Source organism: Misgurnus anguillicaudatus, chromosome 23 (genome assembly GCF_027580225.2).
Source record: "Misgurnus anguillicaudatus chromosome 23, ASM2758022v2, whole genome shotgun sequence".
Classification (NCBI taxonomy): Eukaryota; Metazoa; Chordata; class Actinopteri; order Cypriniformes; family Cobitidae; genus Misgurnus; species Misgurnus anguillicaudatus.
Window position 1 is genome coordinate 12,854,723 of NC_073359.2, and position 23,460 is coordinate 12,878,182.

Sequence of the window (23,460 nt, forward strand, 5' to 3'; positions counted from 1 at the left end):
TTTCCTTTTGATGGGACCAATATTTTTTTCACAGGTTATTGGATAAATTTTCCACTTTTTCAGCTTTTAAGCATTTAGTTGTTTTTGGCATGTCTGCCAGCTCAGTAAGGCTAAAAAAGGAAAACTCACAGCCAGTTGGTTATACCCTATCTAAGTTTGAAACTTTATCATACATCGAGCTGTTTCAAATTGCCTCCACTTGTTACGTAGATAGCTAGTTCTTAGAACCCCCCCCCCCCCAGAACCATATACAGAGTCTCCTTGGTTGGCTGTAACTGTGTGTGTGTGTGTGTGTGTGTGTACCTGGTAATTATCACCTTGTGGGGACCAATGGCATACACGTTGTATGTTGCTTAAAAATAAAATGTATTTAACAGTTATTTTACATAAAAATAACACATTTTAGTGTTGCAATGGCAAGGTTATCATACCGCCAAACTCTCATACTGGCCCATTACTGAGATTTTATTTTATCAACAATATTTTGTTAGTCCTATTTTGAGTTGTTTAAAAACATGTTTGTCACTACTGTAAAGGTTATTACAGTGCGATGTCGAAGGGATATCTTCCCTTGTGATGCAGCAACAGAAAATTGCTTTTGGGATTTTGAAATAACTTTGGTGATTCATCTTGAAATGAACCCTTCCCATCCTCAGGGATGATATCCCAGTGGAGGGTCTTCATAAAGGTGAGGAGGTGCTGTGTGTTGCTAAAGAGACCTTATATCTGTGTATCTGAGTTTCTGGCAGTAAAAGCAACCATGAATGGATCTGAAAATGGCCCTTTAAAAGTCTTTAAAGAAGTGTACAAAATATGCTTGACAAATTTTGTCAACTAGTTGAAAGTTTTGCATTGGATGACTTATGGTTTTTAACAGAAAACAGTAAAATATTTTGATCAAAATGACATGGCGATTGAAAACGTAGGAAACGACAGACAATGGTAAATGATAATTTTTGCACAAATGTACCAAAGCATTTGCTTTAAAATAGCTTTTAATGATGTGCACAAGAAGTGACTAGCTGTTGTTGAGGTTGAACAGGGCATTTAAAAATGTTTATAATGATCAGACTTTTGAAGGCTGATTGAGAGTTTAAGTTTTCATATTCAATCATTCTTGAGCATTTCTCTCTCTAAACATTTATTAAAGCCCACTGTGTGTCATTTATCATTGATGCTCAACTTTAATAGCAATCAGTAGAGTACATATTTAAATATGTTTTGATATCAGGTATTTGGGGAGTACATTTAAACTTACAATTAATTCATTCAATGACAATATAAACTACTCTTTTAAAAGAGAACACATTTTTGTATTTATAAATGCATTTTTTTTGGTATATTCTATAAAACAATATTTTGGTGGGACCTGAGATAGATTATACCCGTCTCATTGGGTCGATCAATGAAAAAGTTTGGGAATGACTTACTTAGCAGATGCCATGCAATTAATTATATACATTTTTTATTCTACACAATTACAGCATCATTTCTTTAAAATATGTTATGTACAGTAAAATACATTGATCAAAATGTGGTTCAGATCTCTCTAATAAATTAAAATCTAGTTTGTCTAAACAGTTGGAGATTCTGTATACTGTTTTATTTTATTTTTAAAGAAATAAAATGCTCACACTTTTTTATTTATTCATGACCTTTAAAATGTCTAGAATATTATTTACATAATATGAATCAGTGTTGCTTTTAATTGTTTTGGAGGTAAATCTTATCTTTGCTATTTAAAAGGGATTGAGAACAGGAGTTACGGTGGTACACACACAAGATTTTTCTTAGGAGCACTGAAGCCGATTAAAACACCTCTGCTAATTGGATTTAATGAATGATTTAACATGGCACAGCCGGATCAAATCAAACAGCTTCATTCTGGCCATTTAATACCGGGTCAGTGGTTTGTAATGTGAACGTGTCTCCAGACACAGCCCAAGCTCTTTAAGGACCTGAATCGCCCCTCCCCTCTACTTCCCAAACTTCTGATAATTGTGCAAGCTGATCAGCAGACCTTTTCTTTATGTGTCAGATCTTCTCTCAGATTCTCTAAAACAGTTCACTATAGTTCTTTAGTATTATTATTATTATTATTATAATTAAATTAAACTTAGTTTAATAAAAATGAATAAAATATTTTTTTTTGTAATCCAAACATCTACAGTGTTAAATAATACAGTAGCACCATTATTTGTATTATTATATTATTTTAAAATTACAATAAAATTGTTTATATATTATAATGTTCAACATAATTAACTATGATGAACAATAACCACACTGTAAAAAATGTCTGTAGAAATTACAGTATTAATGGGTATTACTGGCAACTAGCTGCCAGTAACTTACTGTAGATTTTACATTTATGTTATTTACTGGCAACATTTTGTTCAAAGTTAAATGAACATGAAACATTTTTTGACTTTATCTTCTACAGTAAGTTACTGGCAACCAGCTGCAAAATTACAGCAAATTTTTTAGAGTGCACAGTAAAATTATTTTTTTATGGCTGTACTACTTCAACATCTACAACTACTACTATTACTACTACTAATAATAATAATAATAACAAATAATAATATATGACAAATATAACATAAACATATATAACATAAAATAGAAGATGCGCAAAACTAATTATGAGAAATAATTTAATAAACATAATGTTAAAAATACATTATTTGGGAAGGACCGATTTCACATCTTCTAGACCTTAAATAAAGGTATACCCACACTGAAAGATAACAAAAATCACAGAGGTTTAGAAAGACACATACAGTATGGTACAGTTAAGACTGGAACAGTCTCACATAATGCGGCACCATAGGGTGTGAAAGTTGATTTTCAAAGCAGCTTAATGACTGGTTCACAAGCGACTTCTTGGTGGGGTAGGGTGGGTGTTTGCGGGGGTGCTGAGGTAGTATGGTCATTCATTCTGTAGCAGCTAATGACCACTTTACTGATTTCTTTGTTGTCAGCAAATGAAAGCCATTCATTGGTAATGAACACTATATAACACTATTCAAACTAAAATGTATAACAATAATTTATCAGATGGCATTTGCTAAAGCAAATCACTAATGGCCAATCTCATTTCTCTGTCTTACCCCTTCCCCTTTGTCTTCATCTTGCCCCTCGAAACCGAGTAAAGGGGAAAGGGGTAAGACAGATCGTTCGTCTAAAAAATGAGACACCACTCGATTACCGTTTGCATCACTTTCCCTTGCCGCTAACCGGCTGCTACGTAAACAGACAAGCGTTGACAAACAAAGAAGATGCCGTTGTCTCAGGTTGTGGTATCGATTGCCTGAGCGGAGCTCAACAAATAGCGCATAACTTAGCTGCTAGCTAGCGCCTTAACTAGCGATTCAAAACAAAAACATTAAAATTAAAACCGCTTGAACATTTTATTAAAAGTATCATAAAACATGTGTGTCATAATATAATCTCAATTAAACTGCAGAAAATAACATTAGGCTACTTTCCTTTTTTCGACTCCTTGACATTTCGACTTTCATCAATAAAACATATTGATGCTGGCTCTCCTGAGATATTCCTACGTTAACGTTTACCCCTCTCTTTCAAGTGTGGTCATTATCACACTTCGTTTCAAGGGCTATGTATCCCTACGCCTTGGCCCTAGCCCTTGATCAAACTGAGAATTGAGACACCACTTCGCCTCACATGAACGCGCAAAACTGAGGTGAAGGGGTAAGGGGAAGGGGTAAGACAGAAATGAGACACACCCTAATATTGCTCATACTTAAACTAAAGCCTAAGTATTTAACTTTAACGTATGCCTGCTATGGTTGTGCTGTTATGGACAATTATAAAACGGTTAGTTCCAATCCTTGATTCTGATTGGTCAATAGCGATGCTTTATTCACAATAAAACACGGCTATGACCACTTCACCCAATGGTTCTATTTATCACTGCGGCCTTGGCAACACCCTTAGCAACCACATGTATCGGTTTGCTGTTTTTATTTTAGCTTTTATGCATATTACACATTGAAATGTTGTTGTTCACGATTAGGGACTATTTTTTCTAGCAGAAGGAAAGCTTTTATTGATTAAACTTCATGAAAGTTGCAGTAAATTTTTTACTTTAATATTGTGTGGTAACCATTTATAAAAGCAATAAGGTACTTGAGGCAAGTATTGTATCGTGAATAAGTAACGGCTGAAGGGGTTCCTTTAAGCCAGGGGTGGGGAACCCTGGTCCTGGAGGGCCACTGTCCTGCAGAGTTTTGTTCCAACCCTAATTATACACACCTGAAAAATCTAATTAAAGTCTTCAGGATCACTTGAAAATGAAATTCAGGTGTGTTTAATTAGGGTTGGAACTAAACTATGCAGGACAGTGGCCCTCCAGGACCCGGGGTTCCCCACTCCTGCTTTAAGCCGTTACTTATTCACAATACAGCACAGCCTCTTGAGTACACAGTGTACAACGGTTGTACACTTATTACTGTGGTGCATTGTGGGGTTGTATGAGTGCACTAGAGGTCTTCACGGGTCCACTTCTGAAAACCAGAGGTCCGACCGTATAATATTAGTTGCCTCGAGTCTCAGCTTACAAACTCCGCCATGTAAACAGCGCAACTGGCTTTTATAGGGGATGAGAGATAAGACTCTCATTGGTCTATTGCACGTTACGCCCAAAACACATCCATTACTTATTACGAGAATAGGAACAACCCTTTTAGGGGCCAGTCACACCAAAATCGTTTCTGTCAGTTGCAGGTGCCTTTTTTGAATGATATTCTATGGGCAGGGCGCGTTTGCGCGCTGTTTATGCACGCCGAGCGCCTTGCGGTTTTTTGCCGCCTGCCGCGCACACGTTTTTTTGAAGGAGCGCTGAGAGCGGAGAAGCGCCCGACGTCATTCGCGTCTTTCCATTGTCCAATCGAATGAGGGGAGAGGCGGGCCTTACGTTGTGGTGAGGGAAGTTTACAGTTGCTTTGAAGAACTGGACTCCACTCGCTCACTCTCTCCTGCGTGTTTGTGCACCTCTCACCCTCAAACAAGGTCAGAGCAAGCGCCTTCTTTTTAAAGTTTCTGCTAATATGACAGTTAAAGGCGGAGTCCATGATGTTTGAAAGACAATGTTGATATTTGAAATCACCTAAACAAACACGCCCTTACCCCAATAGAATCTGGACCTTCTGTTGATAGACCCGCCCCACACATACGCAGCCCGGCATTTGATTTGATTTAATTGGCTATAAGTGTGTTTTGGTAGTCGGCCCGTCTTCTTTTCCAAAGCGTTTTTCAAACATCGTGGACTCCGCCTTTAACAGCAAAAGAGCGTTCACGCTTCAATATTTGCTTGACAAGACAGCTGGTGGTTGCTTAGCAATATGAAAAGCCGCGTCGCACTGCTCTTTTTTAAAAAAAGGCAGTGCGTCGCGCCTTGCGTTTGCAAGCGTTTAAAGCGCTTTTGGTGTGACTGGCCCCTAAGGAAACCGGTTGCCTTTTTAAAACACATAAGTTTGAGTACTGTGAACTTGAGTCATGTGCAATTATACACTTATATTTAAGTAGTGTGAACTTAAATATAAGAGCATAACTGCATATGACTCAATTTGTTTAAGTTTAAAGTACTCAAATGTATGTGTTTCAAAACTTAAATGGTTTAATGCAACCGGTTTACTTAAATGGTTTGAGTTGAGTTAACTTTTAGGTTTCACAGGAACTGCAAAAATCCTGCAGTGTATTCTGGGCTTGAGACATCTGTGATCACCGCATCAAAGTGGATCTGAGTATTTGTTCTGAGTAAATTAAAAAGTACATGTTTGAACATAAATCACACTGCTATTGTCTTACCTGTTCAGAGGATAAAGTCACATCTCTGCACCAGTATTTAATCTGTTCAGATGCTAAAAAAAGCTTTGCTGATATAAACTCTTGATTTAGCATGAGCTCTGTCACGTCCCCTGTCTAAGGCTCTCCGCAGATTGGGCTTTCACTGTTTAAACAACAGAAGATTCCCCAGATGAAAGGACTCAGTGAAAAATTCCTGTTTATTTTTAACTAAAAAAAGTTATGAATTGTAGCTTTAAAGCTTCTCCATCTGTGTTCGAAACATCAAATTACAATTGTTTGCTTAAATTACAATTCTGTATTATTTTTTACCAAAAACGTCTCTGATTGCAGCTTTAAGACTAAATAAAAATAAATCAATTTGTACAGGGATTCGGACAGGGATTGGCTTAAGCCAAGACTAGGTCTTAGTTTAATTAGAAAATATAGTTTTAACAAACATGCCTACTAAAAACATTACCTGTGTGCATTGTGAGGCAAAACAAAGGCAATGATGTATTTTAAGATATGTCAGTGCAAGCTGTTTTCAGTTTGGACAGCTCTTACATTTATTTTGGTCTAGGACTAGTCCAATTCCTGTCCGGGAAACCGCCCCAAAATGTATGCCATTTAAAACAATTTTATTTTAGTTCACTTAAATCACTAGGCAACTGTTATAAATATTTTATTGAGAACACTGACCTTTACAGCCACTCGCACTAATACGTCAATCTCTAGTTTTCGACATTTTTAGAAAGTGTCTGTCTCCGCCCTCTCTCACTTCAATCTGCACTCGGTTCAGCGGCGGGGCACTGGGTCATGGGGGGGTTACAAAATGTTTTTCCTTTTTGTTTGTGTTTTTGTGTCTGTTTTATGTAGTAATGATGGTGATTGTCTATGGCTTTTAATTTGTCAATATGAAAGCATTTGGGAAATCTCAGCACCGGACACCTGTTGTCATACAAACTAAACCTATTAAATAAGACAAAAGGGAAGAACAAATGTTGTTTTAGGGCAGCTTCCCATAATTGAGAGAACAAATTTATGCCCCGTTTCACAGGGCTGTTACATCTCATTTTGTTGCACTGATGCAGAAAAGCAGCTGAAATCTAAATATTTTACCACGATAGCAAGACATTGCATTTGTTTCTCTTTATTTAATACTATAAGGTCCAGTGGTCTTCAAACATAACCTAGTTTTCAAAGTAGAGTCATGAAATTTATAAAAACTGACAAGCAGATAAATATATAGACACACAGGCAAACAGACCGGTAGGCAGACTTTCAACTAAATGCATCTGCCATCCATTATTATAGAGGATTTTCAATTTGGTAATTTCTCTGATAAGCTATAAAAATAGATTTAAAAAAAAAAACAAATCCCCCCATCTTATTTTAAACTAAACAAAAAAAAAACAGGGGATTAAGCTAAATTTCAACTACATCTTATGTCCATTTTTATATATTTCTGACTTTTCACTTTGTCTTTTATACTGATATGAGCCGACGACTTCAGCTAGAAAGTAACATTTTCTGAACTTCTGACCCGAATCGCTGGGTCATGGATCGGTCAGACTCGTCCTTCGGGCAGGGGTTGCTTCACCAAGACATAACCGAAATACCATTGCCAACAAGCAGCATTTTCATTCTTTACCTCGCAACAGTCTAAAATGACAGAGTTCACCGAAAGGCCACCAGATTTGCCCCACCCTCCAAAAAATGTCGTAAGCAACGTTATGAAACGCAAGCTTTTTTGCTCCGCCCATCGTTTAGCAACTCCCAATATCCTACGAAAAATTGACTTCAATGCGTTTAAAAATGCAGCGCCCCCTGTTGTGTAAAACTGCAATATTTATAAGAGCTCAAGCACATATTAAAAGCATTAATTCGTTTTTGTCCAATATTATTTGTATTTTCACATTGCGCAAAAATACTAACAATACATCTAATTGCTTAAAAATATGTCAGATTGTATATAAACTGTAATATTGTCATTTTTATTATAATTATACTGTATAGATTAATAATGCTTTTTCACTTTTAGATTTTCATGAATTTTGTTATGAATTTTATGTTTTAGTTTATTTTGATTACTGCATAAAACTTTATTTTTATTTTGAAGGTTGCACACATGGCAAGAAATGTCTTACAACTGATCATAACTACATGATAATATTATAACACTGACTTTTCAGTAAAATTATTCAGAAAGGCATAAAGAATCCCCAGCTAAGTTCTGTGTTCATTATTTTTTTTATGATTTCTTCATATCAAATTCTGTGAGGTATGCTATGATTTTTAAAATATTTTTAGAATTTTATTAAGTTTTCATATGCATTTCTAAGTGTTCTTCAAACGTACACTTATTTTTTTATACTGGTATTGTATCTTTCTAATGAGATTTGTTTGATCACACATTTAGTGTAAAATAAATCTATCAAAATACATCGGGTCAAATGAAAACGTTTCTTTAAATTTATTTATCTAATAGTACTTTTACTCAAACTATATTTTAGGAAGGAAGTCTGTATTTCAAGTATATTATTTACATATGAATATGGTAAACATACAGAATGATATATGTATATGTAATAACCATGGTATTACTATTACATTATGGCTGATATCAAAGTAATTACACTAAACAGATAAACACAAATTGGAAAGATCAATCAAAAAGTTTTACTTGATAAAGTTAATGTACAGCAGTGGTCTCGGGCACCCGGTTGCCCAGAGTCTGTGAGTTGCCCGCTAGCACATTCTATTAATAGCCTCAATTGTAATATTTATTTATTTATTACATATTTTTATATTAGCTGGGCTTATTTAATGTATGTTAACATTTTAAACAATGATACAACATATCAACAAGTAAAATAAAATAAAATCAACAAATAAAACAAGAAAGTTTTGAGTAGACTATATTACAAAAGTAGCTCTCCAGATCTTTCTTTAGAAATCTAAATTATTAAAAAATATTTAAAAAAAAATTATTAGAAACCAGAAAGCAGTTTAGAATTTTTAAACATTGACAAATTAAAACATAAATAAAAACAAAATGACTAAAATCTGCTTAAAAATAAAATACAAATATGTAACAAATAAAACCCTTTATAAATCATCTTGTTTTTGGTGACACATATCAGCACATGGCTATAAATGAATACATATTCATGACACATACAATATTTAAAATACCACAAAATCAATCTTTAAAAATAAACAAGACATTTTTACTATAAACAAAATGAACACCACAAACTATAATCTCAGTTTTGTAATCATATTAATTGAAAGTGATAAAAGTGAGTAATATGTTGTTGTTTTATGGCTGTACTACACTTTACAATTAGCTTCCATTAGTTAGCTTTAGTTAACATAAACCATTAATATTTAGCATTTATTAATTGTAGTTAATATTAATTTTAACATTTACAAAAATATTTTTTAAATCACCTGTTCATATTAGTTTTCCACTATAAGATTTTTCAACAATATTCATTCAACATGAATGAATAATTAACTGTGTTACCATACAAGAACAATAAATAATACTATAAAAACATATTGCTCATTGTTAGTTCATATTAGCAAATACATTCACAAGTTAACAAATATGGCTTTATTGTAAAGTGATACCAAACTAACTAACATTACATACAAGTTAGCTAGTGCATATTATAAAAATGATAAAAAATGTACACTTTTTCTGTAAATGTTTCCCGAACAGGGCTTATCCTAGTCCCAGACTATAATGCATGTTTGACTTTAACTTGCACTGACATTTTTAACATATATCAGTACCATTGTTTTGTCTAAAAATGCACACTTGTATAGTTTTTTCTAAGGTTTGTTTGTAAAAACTACTTAAATGTCCTAAAATAACTAAGGCCTAGTCCTTGATTAATTTAAACTCTGTACAGAAACCGCCCCTAAATGTAATTGGCCCCATAAATGTTTGCTAAATTGTTTTTGGGTGAAGGGCGCCCTCTTGTGTACAGTAATGATTCAACTATGACACAACTAACACAAACAAACAAAACAAAGGCATCAAAGCTTTTTAAAACAATATACTTGTGTTTGATCCCTGGGCTTTTCTGAGGAAACTGCACATTTTGAGTGATTATGAGGCATATTTTACACTGATATTTAACCCTGTATCCTTAAACCCCAGTACACTGAAACCTTTTCCTAGCACATATAGCTTAATTTCCTAAAAATGACCTATATGAAGTTCATAGTTTCAAAAACACACCATTAATCTATTTTAATTAAGCACTCAGCCACATCTGTTCAAATCCTACACTGTCAGAAAATAAAACGGTCAAAAAATGTCCGCTAGCTGTCACTGGGGCTGTACCCTTTCAAAAAGTACACCTCTACATATAAAAAGTTCATATTAGTACCTCAGAGGTACATATTGGTACCAAATGTATACATATCTGAACCAAAATAGTATTAGGTCCTTTTAAAAGGGTACTGCCCAGTTACGGATCATTTTTTCGGAATATGCAATCCATTATTTTCTTTTTTCAAAATATAAAAACCTCATGGCTCAAGTAAAAGGATTTTTTACCTCTAAGGTAGCCGACTTGTCAATAATAACTCATAAAATATTGGATCTACTGAAATTTCCATAGGAAATATAGCAGAACTGTAGTCGTTTCTTTGATCAAAGAAGCAGTATGGACAAACATCTTATATTATGACTCTTTTTGCTTGGTTTCCTGTGTTCCTTTAGATTATTCATTCATTTGCTGACACTTCTTGTGATAATTTCCTGAAAACAAAAAAAGCCATGTGAACCCGTACATACATTGATTGTGGAAGAATACACTTGTACAATTTACATTCTGTGTATATTTCTTTGTATTGCTGTATTGTAAATTCTACTTATTGTAAAGCATATCTGTACTTTTTGTCTGTCTGTCTATCTATTTACCTGTCTGTCTGTCTGCCTGTCTATCTATCTAACTACTTGTCTGTTTATCTATATATCTACCTGTCTATATACCTGTCTGTCTGTCTGTCTGTCTATCTGTCTGTCTGTCTGTCTATAGACAGACAGACAGACAGACAGATAGATAGGTAGACAGGTAGACATAGATAGATAGATAGATAGATAGATAGATAGATAGATAGATAGATAGATAGATAGATAGATAGATAGATAGATAGATAGATAGATAGATAGATAGATAGACAATCTGTCTGTCTATAGATAGATAGATAGATAGACAATCTGTCTGTCTGTCTGTCTGTCTGTCTATCTATCTATCTACCTCTCTGTTTGTCTGTCGATCTGTCTGTCTGTCTATAGATAGATAGACAGTAGACAGACAGACAGACAGACAGACAGACAGATAGATACTTATTGTAAAGCATATCTGTACTTTTTGTCTGTCTGTCTGTCTATCTATCTACCTGTCTATATATCTGTCTGTCTGTCTATCTACATATCTGTCTACCTGTCTGTCTGTCTGTCTGTCTATCTATCTATCTATCTATCTATCTATCTATCTATCTATCTATCTGTCTGTCTGTCTGTCTGTCTGTCTGTCTGTCTGTCTGTCTGTCTATGTCTATATGTCTGTCTGTCTTTCTATCTATCTACCTGTCTGTCTTTCTATCCATCTACCTGTCTATCTGTCTGTTGATCCATCTACCTGTCTGTCTGTCTGTTGATCCATCTACCTGTCTGTCTGTCTGCCTGTCTATCTATCTATCTATCTATCTATCTATCTATCTATCTATCTATCTATCTATCTATCTATCTACATGTCTATCTATCTATCCATCTATCTATCCATCCATCCATCCATCCATCCATCCATCCATCCATCCATCCATCCATCCATCCATCCATCCATCCATCCATCCATCCATCTATCTATCTATCTACATGTTTATCTATCTGTCTACATGTTTATCTATCTATCTATCCATCTATCTATCTATCTATCTATCTATCTATCTACCTATCTACCTATCTACCTATATGTCTGTCTGTTTATCTAATTGTAGAAGAAATTTAAATGTAAAGTATACAGTTAGAGCACACTGTATCCCACAATCCAATACTCTGTGCTTGATATTTATATTCAAGAGTGACTATTGCTGTGGCCCAGTTCGCATACTTATACTATGCAATAAAGGTATTTACTGTTTTGTAATGTGAAAGTATGTATGAAGCAAAAAGTATTTAAGTGCTGGGACTGTTGTTGCCTAGATAGCACTTTGAATTTTTAAATGGAAATAGTGGACTGGAAATAGCAGAAATAGTACTTTTAATGATACTCATCCTACAATTTGGGACACACTTATTTTAATTTCAAACTGTATTTAGGATCAACAGTTGGCTATGTGAATTGATTTTAATATAACATTGAGGTCCTATGACAAAAACATAGCATACCACTATTTAAAGGTTCATTGTAATACACTGCATAGTATGCAACACGTGGTATGCTACTCCAGATTCTTAGTTACCATCAATAATGTGGAAAAAAATGGTTTTAGCAGTAATTACTATGATACAATGATTCTTGCTATGTTGCTTCCTAAATGTCATTAAGTGATTACCTGGTTACATTCCTCGGACTGTGAGTCTGTGGGATTGTCTATTGTGGCCGCTGGCTCCACCAGACGCTCGTACGAGATCGCCACCATGATCTGTCAATCATTCACAAGAGTTAAAGTCTAAATATATAGATGTATTAAACACAAAAAAATTCAATACTAAAATCATTTTCATACTGTCTTTTAACTCACTACTAGATTACGTGCTTCAAATGTACACACTTAAGGATTACTTATACTTGACGCATCCGCATGAGCATGTGGGACTGCAAAGCAAAAATTGTGTCATTATGGAAAACATTAAACTTTGTCGATTAAAAGAGTAGTACAGAGCGTCAAGTATTAACACCTTGTGCGTAGGGAGAGGAGCGCACGCAGGTACAATGCAGGGGGCAGGCGCAAATACAAACAAGGCTTTAGACTCACAGTGAGCACAACAAGCAGGCCCATCATCACTCCCAGCATCACATAAAGGTTAAAGGTCAGGCCGCCCGCCCATAGAGGACCGAGAATGGTGGCCAGCCCTCCGACAGAACGGCGAATTCCCTGACTGAATCCTGACAACAAACATAAAGTCAAAAAAGACCGCACTGAGTATTTAAGGAAAACTTAAAACTTACTGTAACCATTTAGAGTCTGTTACAGTGTCACCCCATCTACTTATTTAATATTAATAATACTCAAATCTCTTTTTGGTAGTGACGATTTATTCAGTAGAGTTAACAGTTTGCACCTATTCTGATCATTTTTATATTTTTATATAATGTATCTTGCATGCTCTTAAGACTGAATCCTTGCGTTTTCTCTGATGTTACTTTTGAGAAGAGAGACACCTGGGCGACCGCCACAAAAGGAGCACCCAGGACCTGAAGGAAAACCCCGATGCAAAACTCCGCCAGCTGCCACGCATATCCCCCTAAAACACCACAAACAACTTTATCTTTTGAGCTATGAAGGGGACAGTACAGCTCATAACATTCAATGTTGTATATTCTTACCCTGGGGATTGGCCAAAAATATAAGACACCAGACACAGGAAATATTGCTGAGAATGAGGCCGACGACCAGCACCACCCGCTCCGTCACACGCTTACTCAACCAGCGCACAAACAGGAAGCCGGCGATCACCTCCACACTGCACAAACAGTACATGATGCTGTTCTCCAGCTCGCCAAAGTTAAAATACTGCTGCGTCAGAGGAGTCACCATTGTCTGTTGAGACAGTCATTAAATTATTACACTTAATTTGCAGAACATGGCATTTGGGACACTAACATCAGGAGTTCATTTCTTAGGGATCCCGCACAGTATAATGTAAATTTAGAGCATAAATGTACATTTAAAGGGACACTCCACTTTTTTTGAAAATATGCTCATTTTACAGCTCCCCTAGAGTTAAACATTTGATTGTTACCTTTTTGGAATCCATTCAGCTGATTGCTGGTTCTGGCGCTAGCACTTTTAGCATAGCTTAGCACAATCCATTAAATCTGATTAGACCATTAGTAACGCGCTAAAAAATAACCAAAGAGTTTGGATATTTTTCCTATTTAAAACTTGATTATTATATTACGCAGCAGCCAAAAATAGTCCCCTTAGTTATGTTCAATGGCAGGGGACTATTTTCGGGCAGGGCGTAATATCACTACACCTGCTGCAGCCATGTTACAGCAGCAAAGTCCTTGATTATTACACCAGAATGAGAGTATAGTCCTAGCCATATCTGCCTAGAAAACCACAACTTTAAATACACTTAGTAAAGGATGTAACTACAGAAGAGTCAAGTTTTAAATTGGAAACATATCTCTTTGGTTATTTTTTTTAGCGCAATCCTAATGGTCTAATCAGATTCAATGGATTGTGCTAAGCTATGCTAAAAGTGGTAGCGCCAGACCCGGAGATCAGCTGTATGGATTCCAAAACGGTAAAAATCAAATGTTTAACTCTAGGGGAGCTGGAAAATGAACATATTTTCAAAAAAAGTGGAGTGTCCCTTTAAGGTATCCATTGCAATGTGTACTTACCTCCAGAGCAGTTTGATTAAACAGTGTGATAAACTGAGCTGCCAATAGCACAACCACTTCCTCTCTGAGAAACTCTGCCGATAAAAACAATGAGATACACTTTAATCACACAAATAAATTTGTAACAAAATTGTGTACAAAATTGTGTACTCTATTAAAGCTCAGTACTATCAAAATCCCTTTAGGGAAGTCGCGCCACTAGGTGGCCATGTTTGTATTGCAATGTCCTATGTACTTGAAAGACTTGATATCTCCAAAATCACAATTAAACAACAAATTTCTGATTAAAAATGAAACCTGACATCAACTGTACCATTTAAGGGTGTCACGATTTCGATTTTAAATCGAAATCGATCGAAATTAAGTCACAACCTCGAACTTCGAATTAAAAAATTGGATCGTCGATGCTGCCACGCCCCCATGTCACGTCCGGTCGGCTTGCCAAGCGGGGGAAAATAAACTCTCAGAAGTGCCTTAAAAACATCCATCCAGCGGAACGCGATTTATATTTTAAACACGAGGGATGTATTGCTACAACTCCTTGAAATGCATATCATAAACAGGATTACTACCTAGTGATCTGCCTTCGGACAGAGCACAGCTCTCTGCACGTGCACAAGAGAGCCGCCAAGATGCAGCGGGTTATATTTTAAACAAAAGTTATAGTTTGCCTCAGCTCGCATGAAACGCATAAAACTGAACAAATACGTAAGGATTATTACTTTAGTTTTTGTTTAGACTTTGGACAGATGCGAGATGCGCATGCACGTGAGACAGAGATAAGCACAGCTGCTTATGACGCACCGGTTTTAGTTCAGATAATAGGAGTCCAAGACGAGCGCATTAAGTCTATCTGCGTGCAAGAAGGAATTCTCTCTCTACAAGCTCTCTCGCGTAAAGTAAAGCCCACAAACCCCCATGCGAGGAAAACCACGCAATGTGCATGTTAATGTGAAACTATAATAATAATAATAATAATAATAATAATAATGGCATATAATTTTTTGTCTTAAAAGAATCATTTAAAAATCGAGAATCGAATTGAACCGTGACATCAGAATCGAAAATGTAATCGAATCGAGGATTTGGAGAATCGTGATACCCCTAGTACCATTAATTTTGTTTTTTAAGCTCAAATTGCACTGAAATAAATATATTGAAATAGCGAAAATTAGTTTAGAAACAATATCGATATTATTAGAAAAAATATACCACAAAATATATGTATATTGTATTATTGCCCAGCCCTATAACCATGCGTACTTTTTACGTGTATGTCACGCATGCGTGTACAGGAGAATGTAGTATGTAGCCCAGTATGCATTGTCACAATGCGTATACGTCGAACGTCGTTGTACATGTACAAGTAAAGTTAACTGCTTTGCGACGCTGTGCGTTCGATCAAGCGAGTACGTTCGCGCAAACGTAAAAAAACTATATTCTGGGCTTAAGCTGTAATGCGTATAAGACTTTTTGCTGAATAAGTCTGATAAAATAAGATCACATTTGAAGAGCTCAGATGCAAAACTTTCTAAGTGTGTCTGGCATGATTTGTTGTTAAATAGCATTTATTTATCAGACTCTTATTGGATTCTGACTAAAAATTGTATTTCTGAATGGCCAGAGAGGGTGGAATTAAGTGGATTTTTATGTGAAAGAGCATTCGCTTACGATCATTATCTCATTTTTTATGAAGGTAGAGTTTAGTGACTGCATCTGAACTCTTCAATTGTTTACTGAAATCTAAGGCCAGGACTATAGGCTTTGGTTAAATTGAAATGTTTAAGTATCATTTATAAGCATGCCTTAGAAAAGAACGTTACTGGTGTGTACATGGCCGGACTTACCATTGGGCTTGAGTGGGCTTGAGCCCAGGGGCCCCGGCCAATAGGGGCCTCCGTGCCGGCTTGCGTTCGTTTGATTTGTTCAGTCGTTTTCATTTTTTATTTTACAGCCTATTGGTTGGTGCTGCATTTAATGCGTTAATATATGTCAGTCATCTTGGTGCTGAATATGACGCGCTGAGTTTACTGCTTTTGAAACCCATAGATAGCGAATACGCGAAATGAGAGTCATAAATGGGCTTTACAGATAACGAGAAAGAGCAACGCGAAAATGAAGCGCTCCGTATGAAAGATTACTAGAGTAGGTCTTGTAACTCTGTTTTTTCTTGTTTGTTTGTAATCTAACGTGATACGCAGCAGGTATACGCAGTATACCCACTAGGAAAGGTCAAGGATTTCCGTATACCCATTTAAAAAAGCGTGAAAATACTTAACAGTGTGTGACAAACCTTTGACACTTTCATTCATAAACTGACATCTGAATCACTCACCATTCGCATGCTTCACATGCTACTTTGGCGGTTTTAACCTAATATACAGTCGGCTATTTGATATTTGGTACATTTGACTTCATGCGGCACTGCGCGATCCGATCATTATATGAAATCAAATTATCACGGCGCAAAAGTGACTGTAAAGCAGACGGGGGTATTCATATGGTTCAACAACAGCCAAATAAATGACATCGGAGTACCGCGAGAGCGATTCGAGAAGTCACACGGAGAAGTCTGCTTTCTAGTCGCTCTCGCGGTACTTTGACATCATCACAAAGCGGTCTGCGTAGCGCCAAATGAAATCCAATCTGCTCGCAGTCTGCAGCTCACACGACACTGTAACCAAACTGTGAACGAGTGGAGCAGAGCTACGAAACATCAGTCGAGTTTATTACTTCATCTGGAGGTGAGGATTCACTAAATCATGGCCATGTTGATGTCCTGATGGTTTTTGATATAATCCACTAGCCTACCTGTAGTTTCTCTTTCAGCATGTTTGCTTGTGCTTAACAGAATCACAGTTTAAACTTCTGAAAAGTGTTCATTTTTATATCTACGTTCAAGGTTTTAATGTATTACGTTCATATCAGACGCAAAAATTAATTAATGATCATCTTCTTCACTTTGGTTTTTGGTGTCTAATATTACATGATGGTCTTGTCATAATTATTAAACATCCTAAAATCTTTTCTTTTCACTGCACCACTTGCACCACTTAGGCTATATGCACAAAATACGCTTGTTGATTATGTTTATAACATTATATGGTGTGTAATAAGGTGAATGTTAATCAAAACATATCATTCTCTTCTTAAGCTAAGTCTAACACAATGATTTTAAATGTTGTTATGGGGTATTTTTTAATGTGCAGGATTAATTTGGATTTGTGACATCGCTAAAATACATGATTTAATTTTAGACTGGGCTTATGTTCTGCTATAGAGATATAGGGGCAGTTTCCTAGTCAGGTCTTATCCTAGTCCAAGACTAAAATGCATGTTTGATCTGTCATAATTTAAACACATCTTGCACTGATATATCTTAACATATATCATTGCCATTGTTTTGTCTCAAGACGCACACCAGTGATGTTTTTTGTAAGGTTTGTTTGTAAAAACTAATTGAATGCCCTAATATAACCTAGCAATAGGCCTGCTAGATTAATCTAAACCCTGTCGGGAAACTTCCCTAAAATGTAGTTCTATTATATATTTTTTATTTTAGGTTGTTTACTGTATGTGCACTCTCAGAAGATAATTTACACAAGCTGTCACTGGGGTGGTACCCTTTCAAATAGTACACCTTTGTACCTAAAGAGTGCATATAATGGGTACAAATGTACCTATATCTGTACCTAAATGGTAAATATTAGGACCCATTTAAAGGGTACCGTCCCAGTGACAGCTTTTGTACCTTTTGTTCTGATAGTGTAGGGCCCAAAATTTATTCAAGCCCAGGGGCCTCCACCCTGCTAAGTCCTGCCCTGGGTGTGTATACTGAGACAAATCAATTTTCAGTTAAGACACCTAAAACGTGTCTTTCTCTAGGACTAGCCTTATGTCTTGTCTGTGAAACCGGGTAAGATTGAAACAAGTGTTTATCTTCACTAATCTCACCTCTGCTGGCACTAAAGTTCTTGAACGGACTTGAGGTTACATCCTCAGGTGGAGGTGTTGGGGAAACATTGTTGGCTCCAATCTGGACGCTGGTGACTGTGCCGTATGACCCAGTGAGCTCATTAGGCCCAACTAAAGGTTTTCTCTCTGCATCCTCTTCAACTTCATCCTGGGGCACATCTTCATGTACCACCCCGTTCCTCTGATGTGCATCGTCCTGAGGAGTGATGTCCCAGTACATAAACATGACAGCAAACTGCAGAAGGATCCACAGCAGGCACATGAATCCCTGAAACAAACAAACATTCAAACATTTGCAAACATTCACTGATATTTCAAACAGCCTACAGTGGCTGGACCTGTGAACTTACCCCTGGAGATGTGAATTTGTTCACTTTGAAAGGTCCCAGTTGAAAGTTACACAGTCTGAGAAAGATATTAAATGCAGGACCTAGGAAATAATAGAAAAACAAACCATATTATCCTACCAGTTATCAGAAACTAAGTGTCCAAAATAAAACTCTTGAAAATAACGCAGGACCGAAAGTAAACAATGATGAACTGCCGACCATATTATGTTAAAGGGGTGGTCATGCTACACTTTTCGTTCCATTGACTTCCATTCATAGGTATACAGATGCGTTAGACCGAATACGCAAGCTTATGCATATATATTTCAAATTGTTACCAAAGCTCAAGTCTGTGAATTTGTATCATGTGGAGATATGTGACCAGTAGAAAACCGGTACATTACAGTGTGACCTTTCTCTCTACTGAAAAGTAAAGATGGACGAAGCCGAAGAACCTATTGACGAAACGCTCCCCGCCCATATTCGCAATAACGTCCGAAAAATATTTTCATGTCTACTGTGACCACCCCTTAAAGCAACACTATGTAGTTTTTTTTACTTTTAAATAATGTCTCTAAAATTATTTCAGTGATAGAACAACTTTTAACTGGACAAATTGTACTGTTGCTGCAACCTGAGCAGCCTCCTAGCCGCTACAAGCACACTCTGAAAGTGGCGGTGGAGGGTAGGAAACACAGCCACGCCCCTCCCCCTGCCTGCAGAAGAGTGTCTGCTACCAGGCACTGTTGCGCTTTTCAACCACATGGGGGAGCTGTAAGTCATTTTTACATGGAACCTACATAGTGTTGCTTTAACACGTAAAAATGTAACCCTTGTTGTTTTATCATGTTTACCATATCGCTTTGTGCGCTACAAATCGTTTAACATTGTTTATATGTTTTAACAAAAAAGAATCATATTGTTTTCAGAGTACATCACAGCAGTGCTTTAATTACGAAAACTGTTAGAAGAGATGGAGTTGTGACAAGAAGGGAAACAACAACTTCTGAAATTACGAAATCTCGCCGAATGAATGCTGTTTTTATCGTAATCGTGTTACATTCAAGGCAGACAAGTGGGGAAAATCGTACTTGGGTACAGTTCGGTTGGGTTAAGGATGATGTAAACGCCCTTAAACTGCAGGTGTGCAGCAACTGGTTATCAGTAGAGCTTTTTTTGTATAATCAATAAATGCTTGTATCTTGATATATATGGCTTGATTGTTCTATTGCACTGACCGATGAGCAGTCCAGCTTGTCGGGTGGCCATAACCACAGCAAATACAGTGGAGCGTTCATCAGGCAGAGTATTTCTAGTCAAGAATCCAAATATAGATGATCCAGCTCCATTACCAATGCCTAGAACAGAACAATCCAGTTAAACCACTAAGGCTGCATTTACACTGCTTCATTCAAATGACTCGACTCCGATTTTTTACACAAGATCACAAACGACACACAAACGTGTAAGCAGGAAAAAATGCATGAATTCGAATATTCTTAAATCGGTTTTAGGCCTTGGATATAAATCATGTGTGCATTCGTGTCTGCAATGTGAGCAAACAGATTGGATATTCCCATGTTGAGACGCATTGTACGTCATTAACCAATGTTGGCAAATAACATCAACTCAGGTGTACACCATCATTATCATATGATTCTTTTAAGCAGTGCAATGACAGACGATGACTCAACTTCGTGAAGTAATGAACTGAAGTTTTATGTCTTGTTACAGAAATAAAGCGGTAAAATCTTGTATATAAACCTTGTGAATAACCATTTTGTTGTTGTGTTCCATGTCAGTATAACCTTTCTTCAAGTGTTTAGTGTAAATGCACACACAAGATTTTTCGTCAAAAAGCAGACATAGTCAACAAATAGAAATTGGCCATCAAGACTTGATTTGCAGTGTAAATGCAGCCTAAAATATCATACAACATACAACTTTACAATGAACAGATCCAAACTTACCTGCAACTAGACGACTACAAAGCAATAACCATTTTGAGTATCCCATAAAATACATTAAATTACCTTAAAAACAGAAAGATACAGGATTAGAGTAACATCTCTCAACTGCATATATAATGTCAACGTAATCAATGTAAGTTTAGTGTATTTACCAATAATCTCAAAAACATTTGCAAACAGGATTATTTTTTTGGTGGAGCGTGTACGATCTGACCAGTGGCCAAACAGAGGACCGGCGAGAAGACCGCTGAAACTGAATGCTGAAAGGATGAGACCAAGGAAGTATGGTGCCGCATTTAGTGTCTGCAGATACATCCATATTGTGGGCAAAATCACAGCTGAAAACACAAAAAATTTTATTTAGAAAAACAAATTATATATATATATATATATATTTGGACAGTGATTTTCAAACTTTATGATGCTGCCACATACTTCAAAATATGATAAACCTTTTGAGATGGGAACAATATAATAAAACATAAATCTGGTTGATTTGAATCAAGGCACATCTGAATGTGGGTGTAGCAATTAAGGAGAGATAAACACTTTGAAATAAATATGAACACCAAATAAACCATAGTAATGTAGACTTTTACAATTATGTCGTTGTCTTTTTTTCTAAGAAAATTTCTGGGGTCCCCTTAAAGTGCACCTATTTCATTGCTAAAACAATGTTATTTTGTGTATTTGGTATAATACAATGTGTTGGCGTTGTTTGTGGTCAAAAACACATTATTTTCCACATACTGTACATCTCATCAATCTAAAAAAGGACAGTGTCCCTGATTGGCCAGCTAATCTGTACATTGTGATTGGCTTGAATACATCTGACGTCAGCAGGAAATGTGACGCTCCTTACCATGTTTGAAAGATTTGCTCACAATGCAATGCTGATAAGAATTCATTTACAGGCTATGAGTCCAAGCGGGAGGAATTATGATAATGTTGGTCTTGTCCACATCAAAAGGCCCAGAAAGTGAACTGTTGCCTACAATCTTTGTGTTTGTTGTAGTCCAAGAAAAGAGATTTATGTTGGAGACAATAACTCGCGTCATCATTTACTTTGGGGTATGTACTTTTTGCATATCGTTAACATGTACTAATACGAACTTATACAGCAAAGGAAATGTAAAATTGTGAATCGGACCATAGTTGCTCTTTAAAACCTTCTAGGGACCACTGTGGTTTGAACAACTCTTTTGGTCTGCACTGCAGTTTTGAACATGTCTTATGTCTGTGGTGAAAGTGGGACTGTACAGGTCAGTGATTCTAAACCTGGGGGCCGAGAGATTGTGCCAAGGTGGCCCCAGTTTTATGACGTTTTATAAAATACATAATTTTTTATTATAACTATGTGTAATTAAACCTCAGAAAAATAAGCTAACCAACAACACTACATTGTATAATAGTTGTATAACATAATTTTTTATGTCATAATTTTTCTTTTAGGGGCGTAACGAAGGGATGCACCGTACACAATGGGGGGTGGGGGCGCATTCTGATAACGTTTGAGAACCACTGATTTGACAAACATTTCAAGAATGCCTAAACAAAGATCGATTCTGAGCTGGATAAAGATAGCTATATTCAATCATTCATTCATTAAGTTAAGTATCTGATTCACAATTGTCTGACATATGACTTCTATTAGAACTGTTTATATCTAGTAACGATTCAAACAGTTACTTTTAAGGAGTCAAAAGGGGGTTGGTTTTTAAATGTGAAGATGTTTGTATAATAACCTGTTTAACCAGAAAAATAATGCCTATAGCTTAAATTTAAATGTGTCACAGAATACTTTTATTCAATTCCTTTAAACATAATTTAGTATTATATTATAACGCAGTTTATATTATGCGGACATGAAAACACAAGTTTGGGCCAGCCACTGGTAAGCAAAAGCAAACATTTAAGCAAACAAGTTAACTTATTGCATTTTCTGTTCTTACATTGTACATTACAACTATGTTAACACAATGTTTGGGGGCATTAATGTTACCCTATAATATGTTCTTCACAACAACAAAAAAAAACACTTTAAAAGCTTTAAAAATATTTACATTGTCCTTTATAAAAACACACACATGCATACTGTTAGGTGAAGTAGAATACTTACCATACTCGATCCCGCTGAGCAAGAAAATCAGTCCTATAGTCAAGAATGTCAGCCTCCGTTTACGACTATAGTCCATTTTACCCCCTCAACACGACTGATAATGTCTGACTGGGATTTTGAAGAGTTTCATCTCGTCACGAAGAATGTAAATACACGGGACAGTGCGATCAATCACAGGAGCGCATTCTGAATCATAAAGCGCGTGCTGATGTCACAAAAACATAAAATAAAAGTCACCGGTCTGAACGAGACTATTTTGTAGTGAGGAACGGGTAATTTGTTTGTACTGTTTAAAACACTACATGCATTATCTGAACGCACTGAATTTGACAGGAGCTGTCAGGTAATCATATCTAAACGTCACTTCCGTTTACAGCTGCCAGGTTATTGTGTAATATTTACATTATATCACTTAACGTGAAAACCTGTTCTTGAACTACAAACAAACATCATTACGTTACCTTATAGAAATATTATTTCAAACAAGTTGTGCTCTGAAAAGCACAAAACGAATTTTATTTCTTTTGTTTTTTTTTAAACAAAGCCACGCCCAGCGAACGTTTTATTAATAAAGCTTACTCGGTAACACTTTACAATAAGGTTCATATTGTATTAACTAACATGAACAAACCATGAACAATACATTTGTTACA

At 36.1% G+C, this 23,460-nt stretch overlaps 1 protein-coding gene across 1 annotated transcript; it reads right to left on the bottom strand.

Moving 5' to 3' along the window:
• Positions 1-8,478: 8,478 nt before the first annotated feature.
• Positions 8,479-23,173, bottom strand: mfsd8l1 (major facilitator superfamily domain containing 8-like 1). Its single transcript, XM_073861586.1, has 12 exons — positions 22,808-23,173; positions 20,841-21,026; positions 20,689-20,751; positions 19,957-20,076; positions 18,740-18,819; positions 18,369-18,657; positions 14,415-14,488; positions 13,389-13,602; positions 13,175-13,306; positions 12,817-12,938; positions 12,394-12,483; positions 8,479-10,591 (listed from the first exon to the last, which is right to left on the bottom strand). The coding sequence occupies exons 1-12, from the start codon at positions 22,881-22,883 to the stop codon at positions 10,562-10,564; spliced, it is 1,476 nt and encodes a 491-aa protein (XP_073717687.1). The 5' UTR covers positions 22,884-23,173; the 3' UTR covers positions 8,479-10,561.
• Between the last annotated feature and the right edge of the window lie 287 nt (positions 23,174-23,460).

Coding starts and splice junctions, on each gene's coding strand:
- mfsd8l1 (XM_073861586.1), bottom strand. CDS start 22,883: ATGGACTATAGTCGTAAACGGAGGCTGACATTCTTGACTATAGGACTG. Junction 21,027..22,807: donor GCTCAGCGGGATCGAGTATG/GTAAGTATTCTA, acceptor TTGTGTTTTCAG/CTGTGATTTTGCCCACAATA. Junction 14,489..18,368: donor GAACTTTAGTGCCAGCAGAG/GTGAGATTAGTG, acceptor TTTTATCGGCAG/AGTTTCTCAGAGAGGAAGTG.